The following is a 21,909-nucleotide window of genomic DNA, read 5'->3' as shown; positions in this document are numbered from 1 at the left end:
ACAGCAAATTATGTTTTTCTTTAGTCACATTTTTTTCTCTGAAGCTTTGGTGAGCATAATAAAGCGTCTTGTGCAGTTCCAGGTTTCTCCGACAGAGGGCGCCGTGAGCCAGTGGGCGTTGAATCTTGGATTTTCCAGCGACGCTGCAGACTGCGCTGCGTGTCTTCCCGGTTTTCATCAACATTGACCGTTTCTTCTCTTCCTGAACGAGATGCACGGTAAGAACTTTAATGTCTTACAAATATCTGGCCTGCCTGATGCATGGAAGGTGACGGTACAGGTGAGATGGTGCTGATGCTGAGGAGGGGGAGGATGGTGGTGGCGGTGATGGAGTGGATGCTGCTTCTGTAAAGGTAGCGCACCTCGATGGCTCTGCACCTTTACTCGTGATGCGGTGCAAATATTCCAAAGGTTGTATTCGTAGCTTGATATGAATGATTGTGCCTGGTGTGAACAAACGGGAGAAGGCGGGGCTGGCGGCAGGGGAAAGTGATGCCTCCATTTTCATCCTCAATATTTCATGAGGCGCTTTAATGTGCCGGAGAGCAGAATGAGGTGTTTTTCCGGAGGCAGGCAGGACGACCTGCCTGACAATTGACGAGGGGGAGGGGATGGTGCTCAGGGAGGCGTGTTGATGGAGAACATCCTCTCATCCCAGCAGGGAACTTATTGCTGCGGCAGCACAGCAACCGTTACTGCAAAGATTGTGTGTGAGAGACGTTTAAGTCCGTACCTGAACACACGCAGGATATCAGCATCAGAATGGCTGCCTTTTAAATTGATTTTAATGCTCACGCCTTCCAGTGTTGCCATGGTTACCAACCCAGGAACTACAATAACATGCTCTCTGAAGCTGAAGAGTTATTTATTTTACATAACCCACTTTTCACCTGGAGGGAGATTTGGTCATCCTCTGTGTTTCATATTATTGAATATTATTAGTAATATTAATATTAGTATTAGTAGCCAACAGTGTTCATACTATTTTGGGGGGAAAATGAAGCATAAAAAATGTCAAATGAAGGAAAATACAACTCAGCATTCAGAAGATGCATTCAAAGACGTTCTGACATGTCGTGGAGATGCACAGTGTCTTTTTTCAAGACCGATATGGTGCTGCTATCAGATGATTTAAATTTAGGCCTGATTCCACGTTTAACTGTAGATTCCGTTTTCATTGGCCAATTCCACAATTCTGTTAAAAGAGTAAAACTGAGGAAATGTGGAAGTTTTGGGTTCTGTTCCGGTTCTGGGTTCCAGTCTGGTTCTTCCTTGCCTTTTTCGCCAAAGTGTTTACTCCACATGTGGTCCAGTTGCTTTGCTTTCAAGCAAGAGTAGTTGAAGACCAGGGGTCCTCCGAGTGGTACCAGAGGACTTGGGGGATTGTGCAGGATCACTAAGCACGCTGGTCTGGCCCAACCTGGACCAATTTTGGCGCCCGAGGCAAGATTTTAGGTGGCGCCCCCCTTGCGTTGCAGTAAATTTGGGCTCAACATTAGCATTAGTGGTTAGCATGTTGGCCACATAGTCAGGAGACCTGGGTTCGATTCTCCATTTGGGCATCTCTGTGTGGAGTTTGCATGTTCATGTTCTCCCCATACGTGTGTCTCTTTCCTCCCACATTCCAAAAACATGCTAGGTTAATTGGCGACTTCAAATTGTCCATAGGTATGAATGAGTGTGAATGGTTGTTTGTCTATATGTGCCCTGTGACTGGCTGGCCACCAGGGTGTACCCCTGAAGTCAGCTGGGATAGGCTCCAGCATACCCCGCCACCCTAATGAGGATATGCTGCATAGAAAATGGAAGGATGGATGTAAAAAGGTGATCTTACAGAGACCTCTAGTGGTAGTTTTTGGTACTGCCCGGGCTGGAACTTCCAACAACAACGCCACCACCTCCAACATCTCACATAACCTGCCACTGCTCTACTCTCCTGGTCTTTCTTGCAGCACAGCCATCTCCAACATCTTGAGACCAGACTTGGTTTATGCTTATGATGCCAGGTCCACTGAGACCCTCTTGCATTGGATCACTTTCAGTTTCAGTTTAGTCTGGAGAGTGGCAGAGATTCTAAAAGCAACCCACATGTTGGGGTACAGTTCTACCAGCTTTGTCTCATGCAGTAAGGTAACATTCCATATTGGTCATATTCTTGGATGGCAGTATTGGCAATGTCTCTATTTTTTATGCAAGGTCTGTGCCATCAATATCCGGCTGGCTGTTCCGGGTCACAGCAGTACTGAGACTTGTGTCACAGCTTAGTTTGAGGAGCACACCTGAGATGTTATTCACCTCTCAATATTCTGAAGTCTCTCCTCAAGTGAAGAGATGGCAGTATTAAAAAATGTGGTTTTCATTTGTTGTCGTCTATATTCTATGGACTCATGGGGGACAAAGTTCCTTTTTGTGGTTCTCCTCTGTTGGAGCTCAAGGGCTGCACAGCGGTCGAGTGGTTAGCGCGCAGACCTCACAGCTAGGACACCCGAGTTCAATCCCACCCTTCGCCATCTCTGTGTACTCTGGTTTCCTCCCACATTCCAAAAACATGCTAGGTTAATTGGCGACTCCAAATTGTCCATAGGTATGAATGTGAGTGTGAATGGTTGTTTGTCTATATGTGCCCTGTGATTGGCTGGCCACCAGTCCAGGGTGTACCCCGCTTCTCGCCCGAAGACAGCTTGGATAGGCTCCAGCACCCCCTGCGACCCTCGTGAGGATAAGCAGTAGAAAATGAATGAATGAATGTTGGAGCTCAGCCTCCACGTCGCAGTCGTCTGCATCAGGAAATTGGGGAGGGAATCTAGTTTTCTTCAACAGGCACTAAGAGTCCAATAAACACTTGCTTTTAAAAATAAAATAAAAGATAAACAAAAAACCAAAGCAATGCACGTCTATAGTAGATTACTGTACCCTATAGCAGGCTTACAACTATAATATATAAAGGAGAGGAAAATTCATAGCATTTTAAGTAACTATTGCAAACATGAGCCAATCAGGCGTCGGAATGTAAACAAATGCTGAATAAATCTAATATTTACACACTTGAGGAAAGGCTTGCAGGTAGGAAGTAGTTGCATTGCTATTTTCCATAACACTTGGGCCCTTCCAATAGCCATGGCTAGATATCCATTAGCTAATGGTTACTGACACTATCAAACATTGTTCTGCAACAGAAGAATACTATCATGACATCATCTTTACTGTAACATTACCAGGGTTTGGGACAGTTTGGGACATGTTTATGTAACTTGGACAACACCGTCCGTGGATGGTTGGGGATACGTACCCAGTGTCGCAATCGTCGCAACATCTTGATTTATCACACATGTGTCAACAGAGGGCCGAAGCACTGCAGGTTTTCTTTCCAACCAGTTTCTTCAGCAGGTGATTTAATTGACGAGCTCCTTCCCTCAAACCAAAGGAGGATTAATCATTAAAATCACCTGCTTTAGTGACCCGGCCCTCCATGGCATAAGTTAGACACCCCTGATTTATCAGATGCTATTATTATCACTACTATAGGCTTGGCTGTACGCTTAATTTAAGACATAATCATCTCAACCATCTATCACGTTCCGGCATGGTAGTGTAGTGTAGCGACCCCAGGATGCAGAGATGAGGACCCAATTGCAGGTGAAAATGTATTTATTGCAGCACCACTCACTAGCATGTCCAACATAAGACAATGACCCAACCACTAAAGGAACCTGAACTAAATAGGCATGACAGAAAATGGGAAACAGGAAGTGAATACAAAATAATGGCATGAACCAGGAAGTAAGGCAGGAAAGGAAACTAAAAGAGCTGTCACAAGGGGGTAACGCCCACATCGTGACACCATCCATCCATTGTCTATGCTGCTCATCTTCAACAGTTAAATTAGACAAGGTGGATGGCATCTGTCTATAGTGTTGATGCCATGGGCCGGTCTTGGATGTACGAGACTTTCCGTTCATATGGTTATCTTTTTCCAGGTTCCGACCTGGAACTGGATTTTTGACTACGTGATTTTGTCCTTCCTGAGGGCCTTCCTAGAGCTGATTCAGAAATGTGCGATAGAGAGGAGCCGTTACGGAATAACAACCTGCAGGAGGGCACGCCGGCTGATGGGAACGCCAACGATATCAGAACAGATGACGGCCGAAGAACAGGCGGCAGCACGGCTCTGTCCGGTCAGGACAAGGTGGTCATCTGGGGGACGGATTCCCAGTGTGACGACCCCGAGCTGGCAGAGTTTGAGATGCTGGAGTGTCAGGAACTGGAGGCGTACCTGGTGGAGGATGGAGATGATTTTGTCGGGCTGAAGGATCGCAACAACGATCCGCCGCCTTCAAGCAGCAGAACCACAGAAGAACCGGCGACTGAGCAGTCTCATGGTTCTGCTTCAGCTGCTATGAACAACAAGGAAAGAACTTCCCAGACTGAAAATACGCCAAAACATCTCGAGTCTTGTGTGGATTTGAATTGGAATTCCACTCTTCACTCAAAGGATCTTCAAGCACAAGTCAAACACACGGAAGAGGAGCACAACAGGAACAACAATCACTTCAATAAAGCTTTCAAGGGGACCGCTGAACGCAAGGCCTCGCCCGTCAAAAATGCTAAAAGCAAGAAAAGCACACAAGCAGACGAGCTTTCAGACGGGAACGCAAGCCCTCGGAAAATCAAAGCCTCTCCGCCCAAAGTTATCAAGAAACAAGCATCGTTTGATAACTCTCTGAAAAAGCAGAACTCCTTTGAGAGGAGCTTCAAAAAGCAGCCCTCGTTCGAGTACACCTTCAAGAAGCAGCTCTCCTTTGATAACTCCACAAAGAAGCCACAGAGCTCCTTCGACAACGTCTCCCGCTCTTCCAGTCTGGAGAGGAGGAAGCCGTGGGTGAGCTCCAGGCACCCGGCGGCCCCGTCATCACCCAGGAGACAAACTCCTGCATCTCCGGCCAAGGGGCCGAGCGCCCAAGCAGCGTGTTCCAGCTCTCCTCAAAGAATTTTAACTACAAAACCACCGAAGACAAATCTAGGCAGCGGGATTCCTAAACCTGTAACTCCTGTGGACAACAAGAGGTCCTCGCCTCCTGCTAAGCCCAAAAATGCCCGTCCAAAAATCATCACATGTGTGCGCAAGAATCCTCAAGGATCTGACGTCTCTCATACCAGTCCACCGACTCATGTAGATCCAAGGGTTGGACCTGCTCATAAGGGCTCCTACTTTGACAAGTACAGGCAGGAGTTGTCTGGACCTGCTAGCCACCATGAGGACACACATGGGAAATGTCCCCAGGAGGTAAGACTGTTTTCTTCAGATGGTGGTGTTTATTTGGGCAACCCTAAGACACGACATGTCTCCATGTCTCTCTGCAGAACAACCCTGAAGATGGAGGCTACCGCTCCCCCAGAGCGGCAAAGCCTCAGCTGGGCTTGGGCGCCGTCACCAGACAACCTGCAGCCAAAACACGACCCCTGCCAGCAGGTCTTAGAGAGTCCCCAGGTGAGATCTCTGCAACGTATTAGCGGTTCTTTTTACTGAGTCACTACCATCCATCTGTCTTTAGGGGACCACAGAAGGTCTGGTCCAGAAACCTCCCCCAGGAACCTCCTGACCAAACCGGGACAAACTGGTCTCCGTCCTCCTGGCTTCTCCACACTTCCAGGTGCACGAAACACCACCATAGGCGTCGGTAGAAGTGCGTCTTCGATGTCCGGCAGCCAGATCAATGACGACAACCCCTGCCGAACTTCTCAGCGTGAGTTGTTGCCAAAGTTACATCACTCACACGACCGTCAATATTGGAACTAGGAGTCTGCCGTGTTAATGTTTTATGGGAGTTATAAAAACTCTTTATTTGTATAGTCATATTAGATAGTGACATAATGTCATCCACTTTGGGTCTGAGGTGTTTGTATTAGCTAAAGTTAGCATTCATACAGAACAGTATGTGCTTTCACCATGTTAGAAAACTCCCCAACAATGTCAGAAAAGTCACTTGATTTGTCGGTACTGGCTTTCGAGAAAATATGTCATCAAGGGGGTTTGGACTGTTGCCAGATCTAGTGACAAAATCGCCAAGTTGGCAACACGCCCTGCTCAGATAAGACAACCTAAGACAACCTGAACAGTCCAGTAGCGATCGATTGAGTAGCCTGAGAATACCTGAATGAACGACAATATTCACAGGCAGCATAGAAAACCTGCTTACCACCTTCTGAATATGCTTTTAACCCCATTAGAGCCCTCTCAACATGAAATAACACCCCTATAGTCACATCCACGCTCCTGTATACTGTCCAATATAGTAGACATAGTAATTATGGATGTCCGATATTGTCTTTTTTGCTGAAAAGTAATATGCTGATATTTTCCAATCTCAATATCTGATACCTGGGCGGTACGGCGGTCGAGTGGTTAGTGCGCAGACCTCACAGCTAGGAGACCAGGGTTCAATTCCACCCTCGGCCATCTCTGTGTGGAGTTTGCATGTTCTCCCTGTGCATGCGTGGGTTTTCTCCGGGTACTCCGGTTTCCTCCCACATTCCAAAAACATGCTAGGTTAATTGGCGACTCCAAATTGTCCATAGGTATGAATGTGAGTGTGAATGGTTGTTTGTCTATATGTGCCCTGTGATTGGCTGGCGACCAGTCCAGGGTGTACCCCGCCTCCCGCCCAAAGACAGCTGGGATAGGCTCCAGCCCTCGTGAGGAAAAAGCGGTGGAAAATGAATGAATGAATATCTGATACCGATATCAGTCGATACCGATATGTCCTGTGGTGGAATGAAGACGTATGTGTTGTATACAGCATTTTTTAAATATCGGTTTTCATGATTGGGGGAAAAAAATCTGATACAGATGTCAACCGATATCATATTTTTATGCTGATATTGGGCAGATAATTATCAGGCACCCCTAATAATAAGAGAAAATAACAAAAATAAATACTTCATTTGGCTTTTGTCTCATCAATGTAACATTACTGACACCTAGTGACCAGTGGAGAATCCTACATATCATCACAATGTCTGTGAATGTGTCTTCTGAATGCCTTATATTTCTATTTGGCTTCATTTAGCCATTTTTATGCTGGAAAATATTTTAATGGTGACAAAAAAAACGCATACAATTTGCTTCAATAAGCGTATTTTTGACTAATAGGTCATAGTCAAACATGAAATAGTGATGATTTATTTAAAAAACCGTGACAGGTTGAAGCTGCAAAGTGGTGAGAATGGAGCTGATGGAAAGAATGGTTCATAAATCCAATGCATGGGATATTTTACCATAATCGAATGCTTTCGTAGTACCTGAAGTCACCGCAGTAGAGCATCGTCAATTAGGACAAAGAGGGATGATTATTCACTTGTTTTGATTCGTCCTGCTGGCGTCTCGCTGTTAGTACGCTTTCCAATAAAATCCAAAATAAAAACCTCCCTGGTGGATTCTTGCAGGGACAGCCTCAGGCTTTCTTGTTGTTAATAATTCAACGTTTCGCTTCCCACTGAGCCTGATCAGGAATGTACGATAATACTCCACAAAAGGCTGTTTGGATCTTTTTTTTGTCATCAATACTGATGTATTTCAACATTGCTTCAATTGCACGCATCGTTTCCAACAACCTCCATACAGAGCAGCAGTCGGGTTCCTGTCTTTGGGACGTCAATTCATCAGTTACAATTACAGCATTGGCGATGCAACAACAGCTTTTGTATGAATACTTGAATACTCGTGTTTTGGTCTCCGTTTCCTCACCACTTGGTGCTTCAGATTTCAAATGTTACATATTTTGTGGATAAATCAAGTATTTTCCTGTAAAATACAAATATATTCATTCATTCATTGTGATGATGTGTAGTGTTCTTCACTGGTCGCTAGCTGTCAGCAACAACAGGCCGGAACAACAGGCTTTTATCGCAGCTTTGAAGGATTTCACAACATTAACACGGGTCACCAAGCAAAAACTGAAACCTTGACGTCACTTCCTGTGCGCTCCCCCGCTCAACTACCCTTGGCAACACACACAAGCATGAGTCTTATTAATGTCTTATTTCTTCTTATTATGTCATGTAGTAGTGGTAAGAATTCTGGATCGGATTCCCTGGGTTCAAATCTCCAATCCTAATCATCATCGGTATTCTTCAGGAAGGGCATCCGGAATATGAAGGGCTCAAGCCAAGTCACTTTGCGGATCAAAAAAGATCCTCTGTGGCCACTCCGTAATCAGGAAAAAACTGAAAGAAACAAACATTTCCTCTTATTATGTCTACTATATTGGATAATAAAAGTGTAAAGGTGAATATAGGGGTGTTAGGGGTGTTCAGGCCCAGAGGGCTCTAATGTTCAAAAGCGTATTTAGAAGGTTTTCCAAGCTCTAACTATGAAAATCCTACTTATTCAGGTTTGGAACCATTTCATCACCATTAACGAGGAATGACTGTACTTCAGGTCCGGTGATGTCATGTCGAGTACAAAGTACCTTTTTTTTGAAACGTAGCTTTTTTCTGAATATTTTTTAAGATACAACTTTATTTTTGTAACATTACAACCTTTTTCCTGAGAGTGCTGTAACTTTTCATAAAATTAAAAGTAAAAAAAATAAAAGTTTCATAAAATTACACCTTTTTGTCTTAGTATTATAACTTTTTTCTTTACTTTCTTTACTTTATTCACATACAGTTTTACTTTTTCTTATATTGAGATTGTATTCTTTATAACAGCACGACTTTCATATTATAGTTTGACTTTTCTTCGCAGCACCATGACACTTGAGTTCTGACTTCTATAATATTACGTTTTAGGCAGAACATCTTTCTCCGCTTACTTGCACCACTCAGTGGCCAGAGACCGTATTACAGTACAATGCGTTTCAGCAGAATTCGCAAGACAATATGACTCTCTGGCAACTGTGTATTTATTAAAATATTTTCATTCACAGCTCCTAAAAAGGAAGCCAAGGATGTGGAAAAGTCTCCTGGTGAGTTCTTGCATATCACATTGCACTTAGTGTGTGTGTGTGTGTGTGTGTGTCTGCGTGTGTGTGAGATCATCTATCTTGAGTCTGCCCTTCATTGTGAGGCCCTCCCCACTGTTGCCATAGCAACCAGCTCCAGTCGCTGACACGAAATTGCTTGGCCGGCATCCTGTTGCTTGTCAGCATAGATTAGATTAGTTTAGATTAGATTAGATTAGAGTTGGTTGGTTTGAATTGTATTTTATTTTTTTGCAATTCTTTTACTGGTTGAGGTGATGGTGGAGGTGAAGTTTATTTCTAAACAGCCGCTAATGCCCCAAGGTGCTGTACCTGAGTAAATAACAAACAGTGTGAAGTAGAATATGTTAGAAATTAAGACAAAATGATAAATATGTATTATGGATGGATAGATAGATTGATGGCTAGATAGACAGATGTAATATATACATTATATAACACTATAATTGTAATTGTATGTAATAACATTGTAATAATTGAGAATAATATAGTAAATATATGATTTGAAAATTTTTTATTTCTTTGTTCAAGATGATACTAGATTAAATAACCTGAAATTGTGTTGAGTTGTATTAAATTTAATTCAATTTTTGTCTACTTTTTAAAAATCCTTCTTCTGTCCTTTGGCCGTCCCGCCGTGCAGCCCGTGGGCGGTCGACGGTCCAAGCGTCTGGGGCCCAGCGGGCGCAGGAGCTGGACCGGGCCCTGATCAAGCTGCTGAGGGAGCGCTGCGAGCAGCAGGCCAGGCAGCTTCAGAGTCTTCAGGCCCAGTTGAAGAAGGCGTCGCTGTGCATGAACGTCTTCGCCATCACCACGCAGCACTTCTGTCGCAAGGTGGCACACCTGGAAAGCTTTTATTAAACACGACTGTCTTATTATTTGAATGCTGTTTGCCCTCTGGACCCATTGGCTCCCAACTGACTCCCAGTGGACCCGCAGTACATGTTTCATGTGCTGTAATAAAAAAAAGGCTTCGCTACGCATCTTAAAATGCAGCCTGGAGCTTATCCGCCAACTGTCAGGTTTTTTTGTTTTTGTTTAGCAGCTTGGCTGACCTAGCATGCTGGTAGAATGTAACTTTAGCACTGTAGCGCTCATACAGTAGCTATGCTAGTGTTGCTAACATTTGCTTTCAAGCTTGATTTGTTATGATGACATTTATGAAAAATGAATTTCAAATTAGACGACTTTAGCTATTTTTAACGGCCAACGACCCAAGTGTGTTTGTTTACACGCTAGCAATGTTTTGTATCTTGGAAGCTTTAGCAAAGCTGAGCTGTGTGGGACGTTTTATTCGTGACCGTGGTTTGTAAGTCCACAGGCTAATTTAGCAACAATGCCTACAATGGTGTCAAACGGGCTTTGCTACACATCTTAAAATGTGCCCTAGCTCTACAAAGTACAGGTGTGGGGGCAGTACGTTTTGTGTAGTTTTTGTCCTTTGAATATGCTAACCTAGCCGTTAAAATGTAATGTTAGCACTTTAGCACACATAGGTATTACAAGCTAGCAGCATTTTGTACCTTGGAAGCTCGTTGAGCTTTGCGGGGGACGTCTTGTCCGTGACCATGGTTTGAAATTGGTACTTTTGTGCAACTTTATGGGTTTGATGTAAGAAGAAGGCAAACCAGGCTTTGCTGCACATCTTAAAATGCAGACTGGAGCTCTACAAAGTAAGGTGTGGGGGCAGTACGTTTTGTGTAGTTTCTGTCCTTTGAATATGCTAACCTATCCATTAAAATGTAATGTTAGCACTTTAGCACAAGCTATTACAAGCTAGCAGCATTTTGCATCTTGGAAGCCCGTTGAGCTTTGCGTGGGATGTCTTGCCGTGACCACGGTTTGAAGTTGGTACTTTTGTACAACTTTATGGGTTTGATGTAAGATGAAGGCAAACCAGGCTTTGCTACACATCTTAAAATGCGGACTGGAGCTTTTCCAAAGTATCTTAGTCAGCTACAGGTTTGGGGGCTGTATGTTTTGTGTACGTTTTGTTCCTTGAATATGCTAACCTAGCATGATGTTGCCGTTAAAATATAAAGTTGTCACTGTAGCAACCATAACTTTTACAAGCTAGCAGCATTTTGTATCTTGGAAGCTCGCCGAGCTTCACAGGGGACGTCTTGCTCGTGCAACTTTAAGTATAAGGCAAACCATGTAAATCAGGCTTTGCTACGCATCTTAAAATGCCGCCTGGAGCTCCCCCTACTAGCCATCAGTCAGTAAGTTTGATCTTGTTCTCAGAGAATATGCTAACCGAGCATGATGTTGCTGTTCCAATGCCAGTGCAATGTTAGCATTTTAGCGTGGTATCCTGTAGCATTGTTGTCCTCCTGTCCCACTCCTTCATGGTCCTTTAGAATGTTGTATCATTTAAACATGGCATCCACTAAAAGTGCAGACTTATGGCATTGCTTTTCAATATGTACAGTACAATCAGTATATATATATAATCAGTACAATCAATACGAGTATCTGGGGCTGTTAAGCAGCCATGTTTGGAGTCCCCATAAGACAACAATTCGTGGATTTGTGGATGGCTTTTCCTCTTCCACCATCTCCTTGCTTTTTCCTTTTAGTATGTTGTTGTGTCTGCGGGGGAGGTGAAGGGGTTAAGGCCTGGGCGTGCACTGCTGGGCCGGGCTTACGTTGTCTTTGTTCCAGGCGCTAGGGAAGGAGGTGAGGCTTCTCCCTCTCTCTCCCCTCCTCCCTCTTCCTCCTGCATCCAGCAGAAGGGATGCTGCTGCCTGCCGCTTTACGGGCCAACGCTGCTCCAGGCGTCCTTGCCTCATCCCCACGGTAAAGCCGGCTTGGTGTCTCTGCGCGAGGCAGGAAGCATTGCGGGGTTTTTGCGTCTTGACAAATGTGCTGAGTCAAAGCCGGCCGGTGTTTCTCGACGGTCCGGTTGTGGTGGATTGCTGCCGCGGTTTACGGTGCTGATTGGTGATGCTAATTGCATTGAGACTGCGGCGTCTTCTGATCTTGGATTAGATCTTTAGTTCATACGTCTTCTATGCTTGTGCAATTCTTGCCTCATCTGGGCTCAGCGACCATCCCGCCGCACTGGTCACATGGGTGGGTTTTTATAGGCCAGTGAAGGCGACAAATGAGCTCACCGTTTCAATCATCTTTATTATTTCGGGAGACATTTGGAAGGCGTGCTCCTTTCTTTGGGGGGGGGGGGGGGCGGTGTCGGCAGGAGGGCGGAGGCTGGTAGATGACAAGGAACATTCCCAGAGGTCACGCTGTGGCTTTAAACCGGCTTGATGAACATGAAAGCGGCGCATGTGAAAGTTTTCCTTTGCTGTAAGCGTGCGCCGTGTGTTCCAGGGCGAGAGCGCTGCCGTGAGGGAAGGGGAGCTGTCCCGCGAGCTCGCCAGGATCAGGGATGAAGTGGGTGAGTGAGATGGATTCCATTTGATGAGTCCTAAAAGTCACCTTCATCTTCCTCTGCTGATGGAAGGTTTACTCAATACTTAATGCTACTAAAATAGTATTTTATAACAATTTTTAATCATAATTCCTGATTAGTATCCAAACTATGTTCATCATTTCATGCATAATATGGTACATGCAAATATTCATTGTAGTAGTAGCCGTGGTAGTGTTACACTAAACATGCATGTTTTTTATTATTTTGTTAGTATTAGGAACTTTTCATTGTTATTGTTGTTCATTTTCTATCAGTAGAAATTTAAATTGTAATTCTAGATTCATAATGAAATGAAATATGTGTCAGTATGATTAACATTTTGTTATTATTCATTGTATTAGTAGTAGTACTACACTCATTGTAATCATTCATACTATTTATTTTATTGGTATATATAGTTGTATATAATGTACTAAGTAATTTGATAATATTTATAATAATTATTAATAGTAACGGTTGTTTGGAATCATATATTAATATTTAATTAATTTATGACCCTAAACACTGAACACAGGTACATAATATGGTCTATGTTCACTATTGAGTATGCTGTTACTTACGACGTCATCAGTTATGTTGCTGTGAGCCACTAGGGGGCGTGATGATGATGATTATATGATAAAAATGTATTGCAGCTTTCAGTGTGTCCCACTGGGAGCAGCTGCAACGGGAGAAGCAGGAACTGGAGCTGCATTTTGAGGCGGAACTTCAGGGCCTGCGGGCTCAGCAGCTGAGCGAGCTGGGAGCCCTGGAGGAGCGGCTGAGGTTGCAGCACTCGGCCGAGACCAGGAGCCTGAGGGACCTCCAACGCGCCCAGCTGGACCACCTGAGGGGGCAGCAGCAGGAAGAGGTGATACTCTCTTGGAGCTTCGGTATGGATGACCTTTTTGAAGGTGATGTTCATGTTCTGGAGCAGATGGAGGAGCTGGATGAAAACCACCAGGCGTCCCTGGCGGAGATGGAGGCCGCTCACAACGACACGCTGGCCACCCTGCAGGAGGAGCACGCCAGGACCGTGAAAAGTAGGAAGCATCATCAGAAACAAGTTCCTCACGCCGTGGTTAGATAACAAGCGCATCTTTGTGGTTGGCAGACCTGAAGATGGCCCACGAGCAACAGAGGAAGTCTCTGGAGGAAGGCTTTGAGAAGATCAGACTTTCCTTACAGGTGACACCTTCTCCCTTCCTCTTCTTCTTCTTCAGCAGTCAGATCACTGACGTGCCTTTGTTCCACCAGGATCAAGTGGACATGCTGACCTTCCAGAACAGAAGCCTGAGGGATCGAGCCAAGCGTTTTGAGGAAGCTCTCCGCAAAAGCACAGACGAACAGATTGTGGTGAGACATGTGTGATGTCACATGGTCACCATCACTGTAAACATCTTCTAACTGTTCCTCACCAAACTTTTCACTGGCACCAGACTTTTCCAGACACCCTATCATGCTAACGGATGAGAAACCATACTTTTCAGACACTTTATCATGCTAATGGATGAGACACCATACTTTTTTAGACACTTTCTCATGCTAATGGTTGACAAATCATGCTTTTGCATAGACTTTATCATGCTAATTGGAGAGAAACCATACTTTTCCAAACAATTTCTCATGCTAATGGGTGAGCAATCAGGCTTTTTCATACACTTTATCATGCTAATGGTTGGGAAACCAGGCTTTTTCAGACACTTTATCATGCTAACAGATGAGAAACCATACTCTTCCAGACACTTTATCATGCTAACGGATGAGAAACCATACTTTTCCAGACACTTTATCATGCTAACAGCTGAGAAACCATACTTTTTAGATACTTTATCATGCTAATGGTTGAGAAACCAGGCTTTTTCAGACACTTTATCATGCTAACAGATGAGAAACCATACTTTTCCAGACACTATATCATGCTAACAGCTGAGAAACCATACTTTTTAGATACTTTATCATGCTAATGGTTGAGAAACCAGGCTTTTTCAGACACTTTATCATGCAAACGGGTGAGAAACCATACTTTTCCAGACACTTTCTCATGCTAATGCTTGAAAAAACAGACTTTTTCATACAATTTATCATGCCAATGGTTGCCAATCATACTTTTCAGACACAATTGATCATGCTAATGAATGACAAACCAGGCTTTTTCAAAGGCTATCATGCTATCGGATGTGAAAATGTCTCCAGTATAAAGAGATACTTTGTCATTCAATAGCATGAGAAAGTGTCTCCAAACTTTTGACTGAAGATGCTTTCTCATGAAGATACTTTTCGCATGAAAAAGTCTCCAGATGTTTGACTCATACCAGTCCAATACCGTTTGGAGACACTTCCTCATCCAATTGCATAAGAAAGTGTCTCCAGTCAAAAGTTTGGAGACACTCTGTCATTGAATAGCATGAGAAAGTGTCTCGTGCTTTTGAGACACTTGTGTTGGCAGTTTTTTGGTGAGATGGTGATTAGAGAAGGATGTGGCAGGTAGAGATGGTTTAGTTAGTGAAGAAGGTATCTGGGTATGTAGAGCGTAGTTGGGGGGGGGGTAGATTAGTTGGTTATCTGGTGGTAGTTAGTGGTGATGGGTCAACACTACAGAAAGCCACTCTGCTCCTTCATGAGAAATATGAATTTCATTTTCTGCGTTTTTAAGGACGCCTTAGCGCCGTATAAACACATCGAGGAGGACCTCAAAAGTCTGAAGGAAGTCCTGGAGATGAAGAACCAACAAATCCATCAGCAGGAGCTGAAGATCACAGAGCTGGAGAAAATAGTAAGCTTACATGATCCTGATATGGTGGCTCAGGCGGGCCGCGTAAGAAGACATGGCTGAGGAGCGCAGCGTCAGTTAGCGCTCGAAGAATTGAAATTGAAATCGTGTGTCGTCCTCTCGTGTCTTTGAGCAGGCTGAAAAGAACGCTCACCTGGAGGAGCGGGTGCAGCTTCTACAGCAGCAGAACGAGGACCTGAAGGAACGCATCGACAAGAACCTCGCCGTGTCCAGGTTGGTGCATGCTAACATCATGATTGTTATTTTTCCTGGTTGCACCCCTGCTATTGGCTGTATTATGTGAAAAAGGGAAGCATCAAATTCTGCTGTTTTTTTTTTAGTTTTCTTGCTAAAAAATATATTCGTAATCTGCCGCCAGCTAAAAAAATAACAGCCACGTCCACAAGTGGCCCCGACGCCGCACTTTGGACACCAACCTAAAACATTTACTTTTTGTTGTTTTGTTACTTCCTTATAATATCATGACTTCAAAAACAATTTCAAGCAATATTTCCTAAAATTGTTTTGATATTGTTACGTTAACTTTTTTCTCTGCATATTATGACTTTATTCTTCATATTTCTGCTTATTTTTTCCATTTTGGGTGTTTTCTTTTTAGTGTTTTTGCTAAATTATATTTTCAAACGTGTTAAAACAGCCGCGGTCTGCCAGTGGCCTTTGGTCACCCCAGTGTTAGCATTGGTGCTAACGCTCTGGCGTCCTCCTGTTGCCAGGCAACTATCGGAGGAGAACGCCAACCTGCAGGTGAACGTGGAGAAGGAGAGCACGGAGAAGAAGCGTCTGAGTCGTACCAACGAGGAGCTGCTGTGGCGCCTCCAGACGGGCGAGCTCAGCCCCCGCGTGTCGCCCAGCTGCTCCCCTGTCCGCCGGCCGCCCTCGGTACCCGGCTCGCCTGCCCGGCCGCACTCCTACCACCAATGACCTTCAGGCGCTTCCGGCTGGCTGCCCGTCGGTGGTCACTTGACTCTTTTTTTTAAAGAAGCCCCCCAGTGGTGCGTTTGTATGACTACTTTGGGCGCGTTGTCGCTCATTTTAAGTCATCCAACACTCAGGATGATGTAAATACAGCATGCTGGCTCTCTGCCGTCCATTTTCTTCCACCAGCGACCTCCACCAAGGCCCAAAGCGTCACGTTTGTCAACCTTTTCATCACCACACGTGACCTCTTTTACTGTCTTAGCAAGCAAAGGAGAGGACACGGGTGCCTTGCTCAGGGGCGCCGCAGGAATCGAACCTCTGGGATCCTTCAGTGATGTTCCATGTTTTATTCCCATGTTCACACAAACACGGGTATTTGACCTCTTTGTCTTCTTCTTCAGTGTGGCCACGTGATCAAATCAACACTTGATGATGATTAGAAGCCAAATCTGAGGTGTGGACATTTTCATTGTTGCCGTGTTTCAGCGTGTGAATGTCCGAGGAACAAAACAATAGCTTTTGGATGAAATGAAATTCTGCAGGTCGATAATGAATGGTCTTTGACATAAATAATATGGCAGGAAAGCTTTTGTATCAAGTGCGTGAATATTTGTATTTCCTATAATGATATATCAACCATGCAGACTTTTTAACATTCCGTTTTTCATCATAGTTTATTGTAGAAGCAGTGAGCTCTGAAGAACTATTGAGAAGATTGCCATAAAAAAATAATTGAAAAAATATGTGGAATATTATAAAGGAGAGGAACATCCGTTTTGCGAGAATAAAATTGTCACAAGGAAAATAAACATTTTTTGAGAAGAAAGTGGTAATTTCACAAGACAAAGTCTAATTATACAAGGATAAAGCTGGAATATTTTAACAAAAATGAGCCAAATCAATAATTGCTGTTTATTTAAAAATTAATAACATTACAGGATAACATGTATGTAGTGCTTTCATATTTTAAACACTATGACAAAGAAAACAGATCTGGGAAATTATCGGCCTTGTAGATTTTTTTAAAATGTCTATTTATTTCTAAGCATATGAATGTAGCAGCAATGAGTTATTGGGGCCACAATGTAAAACTGAATGAAGAAATGCACAAGAACCTATGTACTATTCATAGAATACAGTTGTCATGAGAACATCCTTATTATAAAAAAGTTCAAGTTGTACAAAGTTGTCCCTAATGTATTGACAATAGAATGATTGAAAAGCACCCCATTTGACTATAAATTGTGCCCGCTTTTGACGAAACGATGTACTTCGTTATCAGGTTAAACAAACCTATGTTACAAGCTGCTCTGCCGATTGACAGAGCCGGCGCGCAAATGATTGCGTCATCAAGGGGCGTCGTCAAGCGTATAAATAAGCCTTGGTGGCTAAGGTAAACAAGCTAGCTCTCGCTGTGCCTGACTAACCTTGTCTGGTTTATTTCCAAGCGTCTCCTTGGTTGGTATATGAAACATGCTTAAAGTATCACATTTTACTACCACCTAGTGGTTCAAATGTGAATTACACCAAAATTGTAATGACTTTTCAGTGAGGGGAGATGGAGCGTTGGAGCTAACACAGCAGCTGTGATGCAAATTTCATAATTGTCATGAAATATAAAATAGCCATTTGGTACATGTAGTTATTGTTTTGACACACAATGAGCACCCAAACTGGTTCAAAATGCAAATTCTAAACAATCCCGATACTGTGTCACGTTTCTTGTGCTACCCGAGGCATCTTTTCCACTACCTGTCATGGCGGCAATCAACAATAACTTTATTCAAAGCAACAATAGCAATATTCTAAGAAGAAGCGCACCGTAGCTATATGCTCGGAGCCTGTGACACACGAGTCCCCGAGCCGGTCGTCAGTTTTAGGGAGAAAAGGCCAAACTGGCAACATTGGGCTGCATATGGGGTGGGAAGCGATTCACAGATGGGGAATACATGAACGAATCCATCATAAGAATCCCTTCTATTGTGCCATTTAAAAAACGAATAGGAAATTAAAGCATGCCTCTCTTTGCAAGTACTGGACCAATAGAATGTTTATTGTTATCAATAACCAAACACTATTGATATGCAGCTATGGGAACTCTCATGGGCTTTTTTGTCTTAAAGTTGGCTACATTTTGTTGTCATTATACACAAATATGGGAAGCACTCAGTAAGACGTGTATAGGCCAGTATTTCACATGTACTGTTTGTTGAATGTTGTGCTTGTAACAGGTAGCATTTATAAAAGATGATTATTTCTAAAAGTTTATAAGCAGTGTCGTGTTTTGCAGCTCCTGACTGTTTCTGATTGAGTTAGACCAGCCCAGCCGCCATTGTCCATCACAGCTGAACCAGCTTCCACATGGGGTGCCAGTGTGGAATATCGGCTGGGGAGGGAACATTGTTTTCAACACAACTGGGCAGGCGTGCCGTTACGGTTCCGATGCTACGTCCAAATGTGGAAAATTACTGCTTGAAGGAAACATCATGTGAACTGAAGGCGTCACTTCCTCTGCATGAAGCTGTGTATCATGTCGATGGGGAGCGGGAAGACAATGGTGGAGTTCTTCTCTGCTGCGATGCTGTTGAGTGTCTGCAGGTATCGCAGCTGCAGGGCGGACGGCGACTCGGCGATGACCAGCGAGGCTTCCTTCAGAGCCCTGGAGGCCTTCATCTCACCTTCGGCGGAGATGATCTGACACATGAAAGACACGTTGGTGTTTCTGTTTTGTCATGTGGAATTCATGTTTTTAAAAAAAAACAACAAAAAGAAAGTTCCGGTCCCCAACCTTGGCTCTCGCCTCCCGGCTGGCCTCCGCCTCGGCCGCCATGGCTCTCTGCAGCTGCTGAGGTAACTTCACATCTTTAATCTCCACACGCTCCACCTTGATGCCCCACACGTTGGTGGCCTCGTCCAGGGATTCCTGCACATGCAGTCACAATACTAGCTATTGACGAGAAAAACAAACAACATATTTCATATTTATATGTTCTTTTTCTGAAATGCGGTGTTCCTTTTACATCAAAAGTAATGGGACACACACCTTCCAAAAGGTTCCATTTTTGAGCCATCGTTGTATGGCTAAATGGAGACGGGCCTTAATGTTCTTTTTGTTCAGCAGTGGTTTTGGTCTTGGAACTCTGCCATGCAGGCCCGCCAACCGTTCCATGTTTTGGCGGATAATGGCTCTCACTGTGGTTGGCTGGAGTCCCAAAGCTTTAGAAATTGCATTGCAACCCTTTCCACAATTCATTCATTCATTCATTTTCTACTGCTTATCCTCACAAGGGTCACGGGGGGTGCTGGAGCCTATCCCAGCTGTCTTCAGGCAAGAGGCGGGGTACACCCTGGACTGGTGGCCAGCCAATCACAGGGCACATATAGACAAACAACCATTCACACTCACATTCATACCTATGGACAATTTGGAGTCGCCAATTAACCTAGCATGTTTTTGGAATGTGGGAGGAAACCGGAGTACCCGGAGAAAACCCACGCATGCACGCGAGAGAATGCAAACTCCACACACATGGCCGAGGGTGGAATTGAACCTTTTCCACAATGATAGATCTCATTTCATCTCAGTTGTTATCTTTTGACGGGTCAACATTTAAGTGTAACAAATAAGAAATCAGGGAATTCACACCACTATATATTATACATATATATGTATATATTTTGGATTTATTTAGTTTTTTTCTCATCATTATTTAGAAATAATTTGTTAATTTTTACTACAAAAACTATATAGTGTACATGCATTTGATGGGACATTGATATTACTTCCAAATATTCCTTATCTGCTTTTTTGTCTTTTCGTTTATGACCTGCATGCTGAGTGAGATGCCTTCTCGGTCGGAGAGCAGCTCCGACAGGTTCTTGGTGCCCAGGACGTTCCTCAGCGTGGTTTGGGCCAGCAGACGAGTGGAGGAGTGAGCGTTGGACACGTTGGCCACGGACGAGATGGGGCACTGGATGCGGAAGTAGACCACACCGTCCACGCACACCGTCACCGAGTCCTTGGTCAGGATCTGCCGGGATATCAAGACAGCATCTTTCACGGTTATTACCTTCGGACCCTATGAAATATGTTTTCGTGTTTTCCCAAATTCCTTACATGAGTCGTAAAAGCAATGTGGTAAAAAAATGTACCCATTGAGCCCAAGTGAAACACACAAAACCACATGAGCATGCTAAACTAAGCTAACCCCAGCTAGCTTCCATTCACACTCTGCCAGAGGCAAATCAGCCAAGTTTGGCCTTCATTCATCGTTATTTCAACCCGTTTAGGCGGGAGGAGAATATTTAGCGTTTGTATCCGCCATCCGCCGGGGAAATACGTTCCTTCCCCCTACAAATTCTGTGAGATTCTGCGTTAACAGTGAATTCTGTTTCTATTGATTCTATTGTCTATTGTCCACAATTACGTGAACACGGAAATCATACGGCCCTATTATCTTGGCCAAAATCAATATTCATTCATTTTCTACCGTTTCATTTTCTATGAGGGTCGCGGGGGATGCTGGAGCCTATCCCAGCTGTCTTCGGGCGAGAGGCGGGATACACCCTGAACTGGTGGCCAGCCAATCACAGGGCAAAAATCACTGTATCACCAATATTACATGTTTACCTCCTGCGGGGGGATATCAAAGGATACAGTCCTCAGGTCGACCTTAACAAAGTTATCCGTGCACGGAAGAACGAAGAAAAGACCTGCAAGGACACAAAAGAACATCAGCGTGATTCCAGCTTGGAGGAAAGTTCCGTAACTCCGGAGACGATGCCTCCGAGGGCCGTTGCGAGTCATACCCGGTCCTTTGGGTTTCCTGTCTGTGATGCGGCCCAGCCTGAAGATGACGGCTCGTTCGTACTCCTGCACGATCTTCATGTCGGAGGGAAAGTCAGTGTGGTGCACAAGCATCTTTGAAACCACTCATCCACCGTCCTACCTTGACGCACATAAATAGCGTGACAGGGAAGGTTGCCGCGATGAAGAGGAGCGATATGACCACTAAAATCCAGCCGAAGCATCCCAATCGGCCTGAGGTTTTGTCTGCAGAGGAACAAGAGGAACCTGAGGGGCTTCTAGTCAAACAAGAAGGCTGATGTTTACCCAGCTAAGCGTGACATCATACAAACATGAAGCGTTCTCATCATCTTTACCTTCAACGACCTCCATGGAGGTGATCTGCAGTTTACCCTGAGTCACCATCTCCGCTGTGCTGGTCGTTGTGGAGATCATGAGACGGCAAATGATGACTGACAGGACGACCAAGGCTTGTGTTTACTGTGGAGGGGCGTGGCCTCGAGGCGGCGAGGGACCCTTCCCCGTGGGTGCCAACAGGGTGAGGACGGATACCGAGGGCGAGCTCCCACACCGTGACACCTGCCGAGCACGGGTCATGAATAAAGGATGCAACGTCAGCCGAGCCGTGCAACCTGACACCTGGAGACGGCGCCCGTCGGCCTGCGTAACCTGAGAGTTCAGGTGAGGATTATGTAACCCGCTCATGTTGTCATGTCACTCTTGCTACAACGCCAAGTGGAGGAGACATGTGAGCTTCCTGTCACAGTTGAATATGAGGGTGGAGCTTATAATGCTAGCCACTCCTATATTTACTTTGACAGAGCCCCGCCCACTTGATATCCTTTTGTCTCGGAGCATGTTGTACAATGCAGTGAGGTTTGCATGTTTTTATTTTAGTATTTATTATGTTTTTTATTTCATTCTTTTGAAAATCCTCAAACACATCAAATGTGCAGTTACTACTTTATTTGCTCTTATTGCATTTTAACTATAGATT

The 21,909-nt window shown here is 44.4% G+C and overlaps 2 protein-coding genes across 4 annotated transcripts; one reads left to right on the top strand and one right to left on the bottom strand.

The window, feature by feature from the left end:
- The first annotated feature begins 75 nt into the window (after positions 1–75).
- Positions 76–18,507, top strand: mtus2b (microtubule associated tumor suppressor candidate 2b). 3 transcript variants are annotated; one of them, XM_058079407.2, is made up of 14 exons: positions 76–218; positions 3,978–5,284; positions 5,362–5,488; positions 5,553–5,744; positions 8,928–8,966; positions 9,625–9,815; positions 12,312–12,378; positions 13,050–13,264; positions 13,331–13,436; positions 13,508–13,581; positions 13,651–13,749; positions 15,050–15,169; positions 15,300–15,400; positions 15,901–18,507. In XM_058079407.2, exons 2-14 carry the CDS (start codon positions 4,052–4,054, stop codon positions 16,106–16,108), a joined length of 2,772 nt encoding a protein of 923 aa, XP_057935390.2. In that variant the 5' UTR covers positions 76–218; positions 3,978–4,051; the 3' UTR covers positions 16,109–18,507. The 3 variants fall into 3 exon arrangements, with proteins under 3 accessions (XP_057935390.2, XP_057935388.2, XP_057935389.2); XM_058079405.2 differs by having other exon boundaries at positions 5,359–5,488; XM_058079406.2 differs by having other exon boundaries at positions 77–218; positions 5,359–5,488; positions 15,303–15,400.
- On the bottom strand, positions 17,872–21,768 carry stoml3a (stomatin (EPB72)-like 3a). Its single transcript, XM_058079418.2, has 7 exons — positions 21,269–21,768; positions 21,055–21,158; positions 20,915–20,987; positions 20,736–20,818; positions 19,933–20,136; positions 18,894–19,028; positions 17,872–18,799 (listed from the first exon to the last, which is right to left on the bottom strand). The coding sequence occupies exons 1-7, from the start codon at positions 21,345–21,347 to the stop codon at positions 18,608–18,610; spliced, it is 870 nt and encodes a 289-aa protein (XP_057935401.2). The 5' UTR covers positions 21,348–21,768; the 3' UTR covers positions 17,872–18,607.
- Positions 21,769–21,909: the final 141 nt, after the last annotated feature.

Source organism: Doryrhamphus excisus, linkage group LG8 (assembly GCF_037039965.1).
Source record: "Doryrhamphus excisus strain RoL-2023G ecotype Guam linkage group LG8, RoL_Dexc_Guam_v1.1, whole genome shotgun sequence".
NCBI lineage: Eukaryota > Metazoa > Chordata > Actinopteri > Syngnathiformes > Syngnathidae > Doryrhamphus > Doryrhamphus excisus.
The sequence above is the reverse complement of the archived record's forward strand: the minus strand, read 5'-3'. Positions and strand labels throughout refer to the sequence as shown.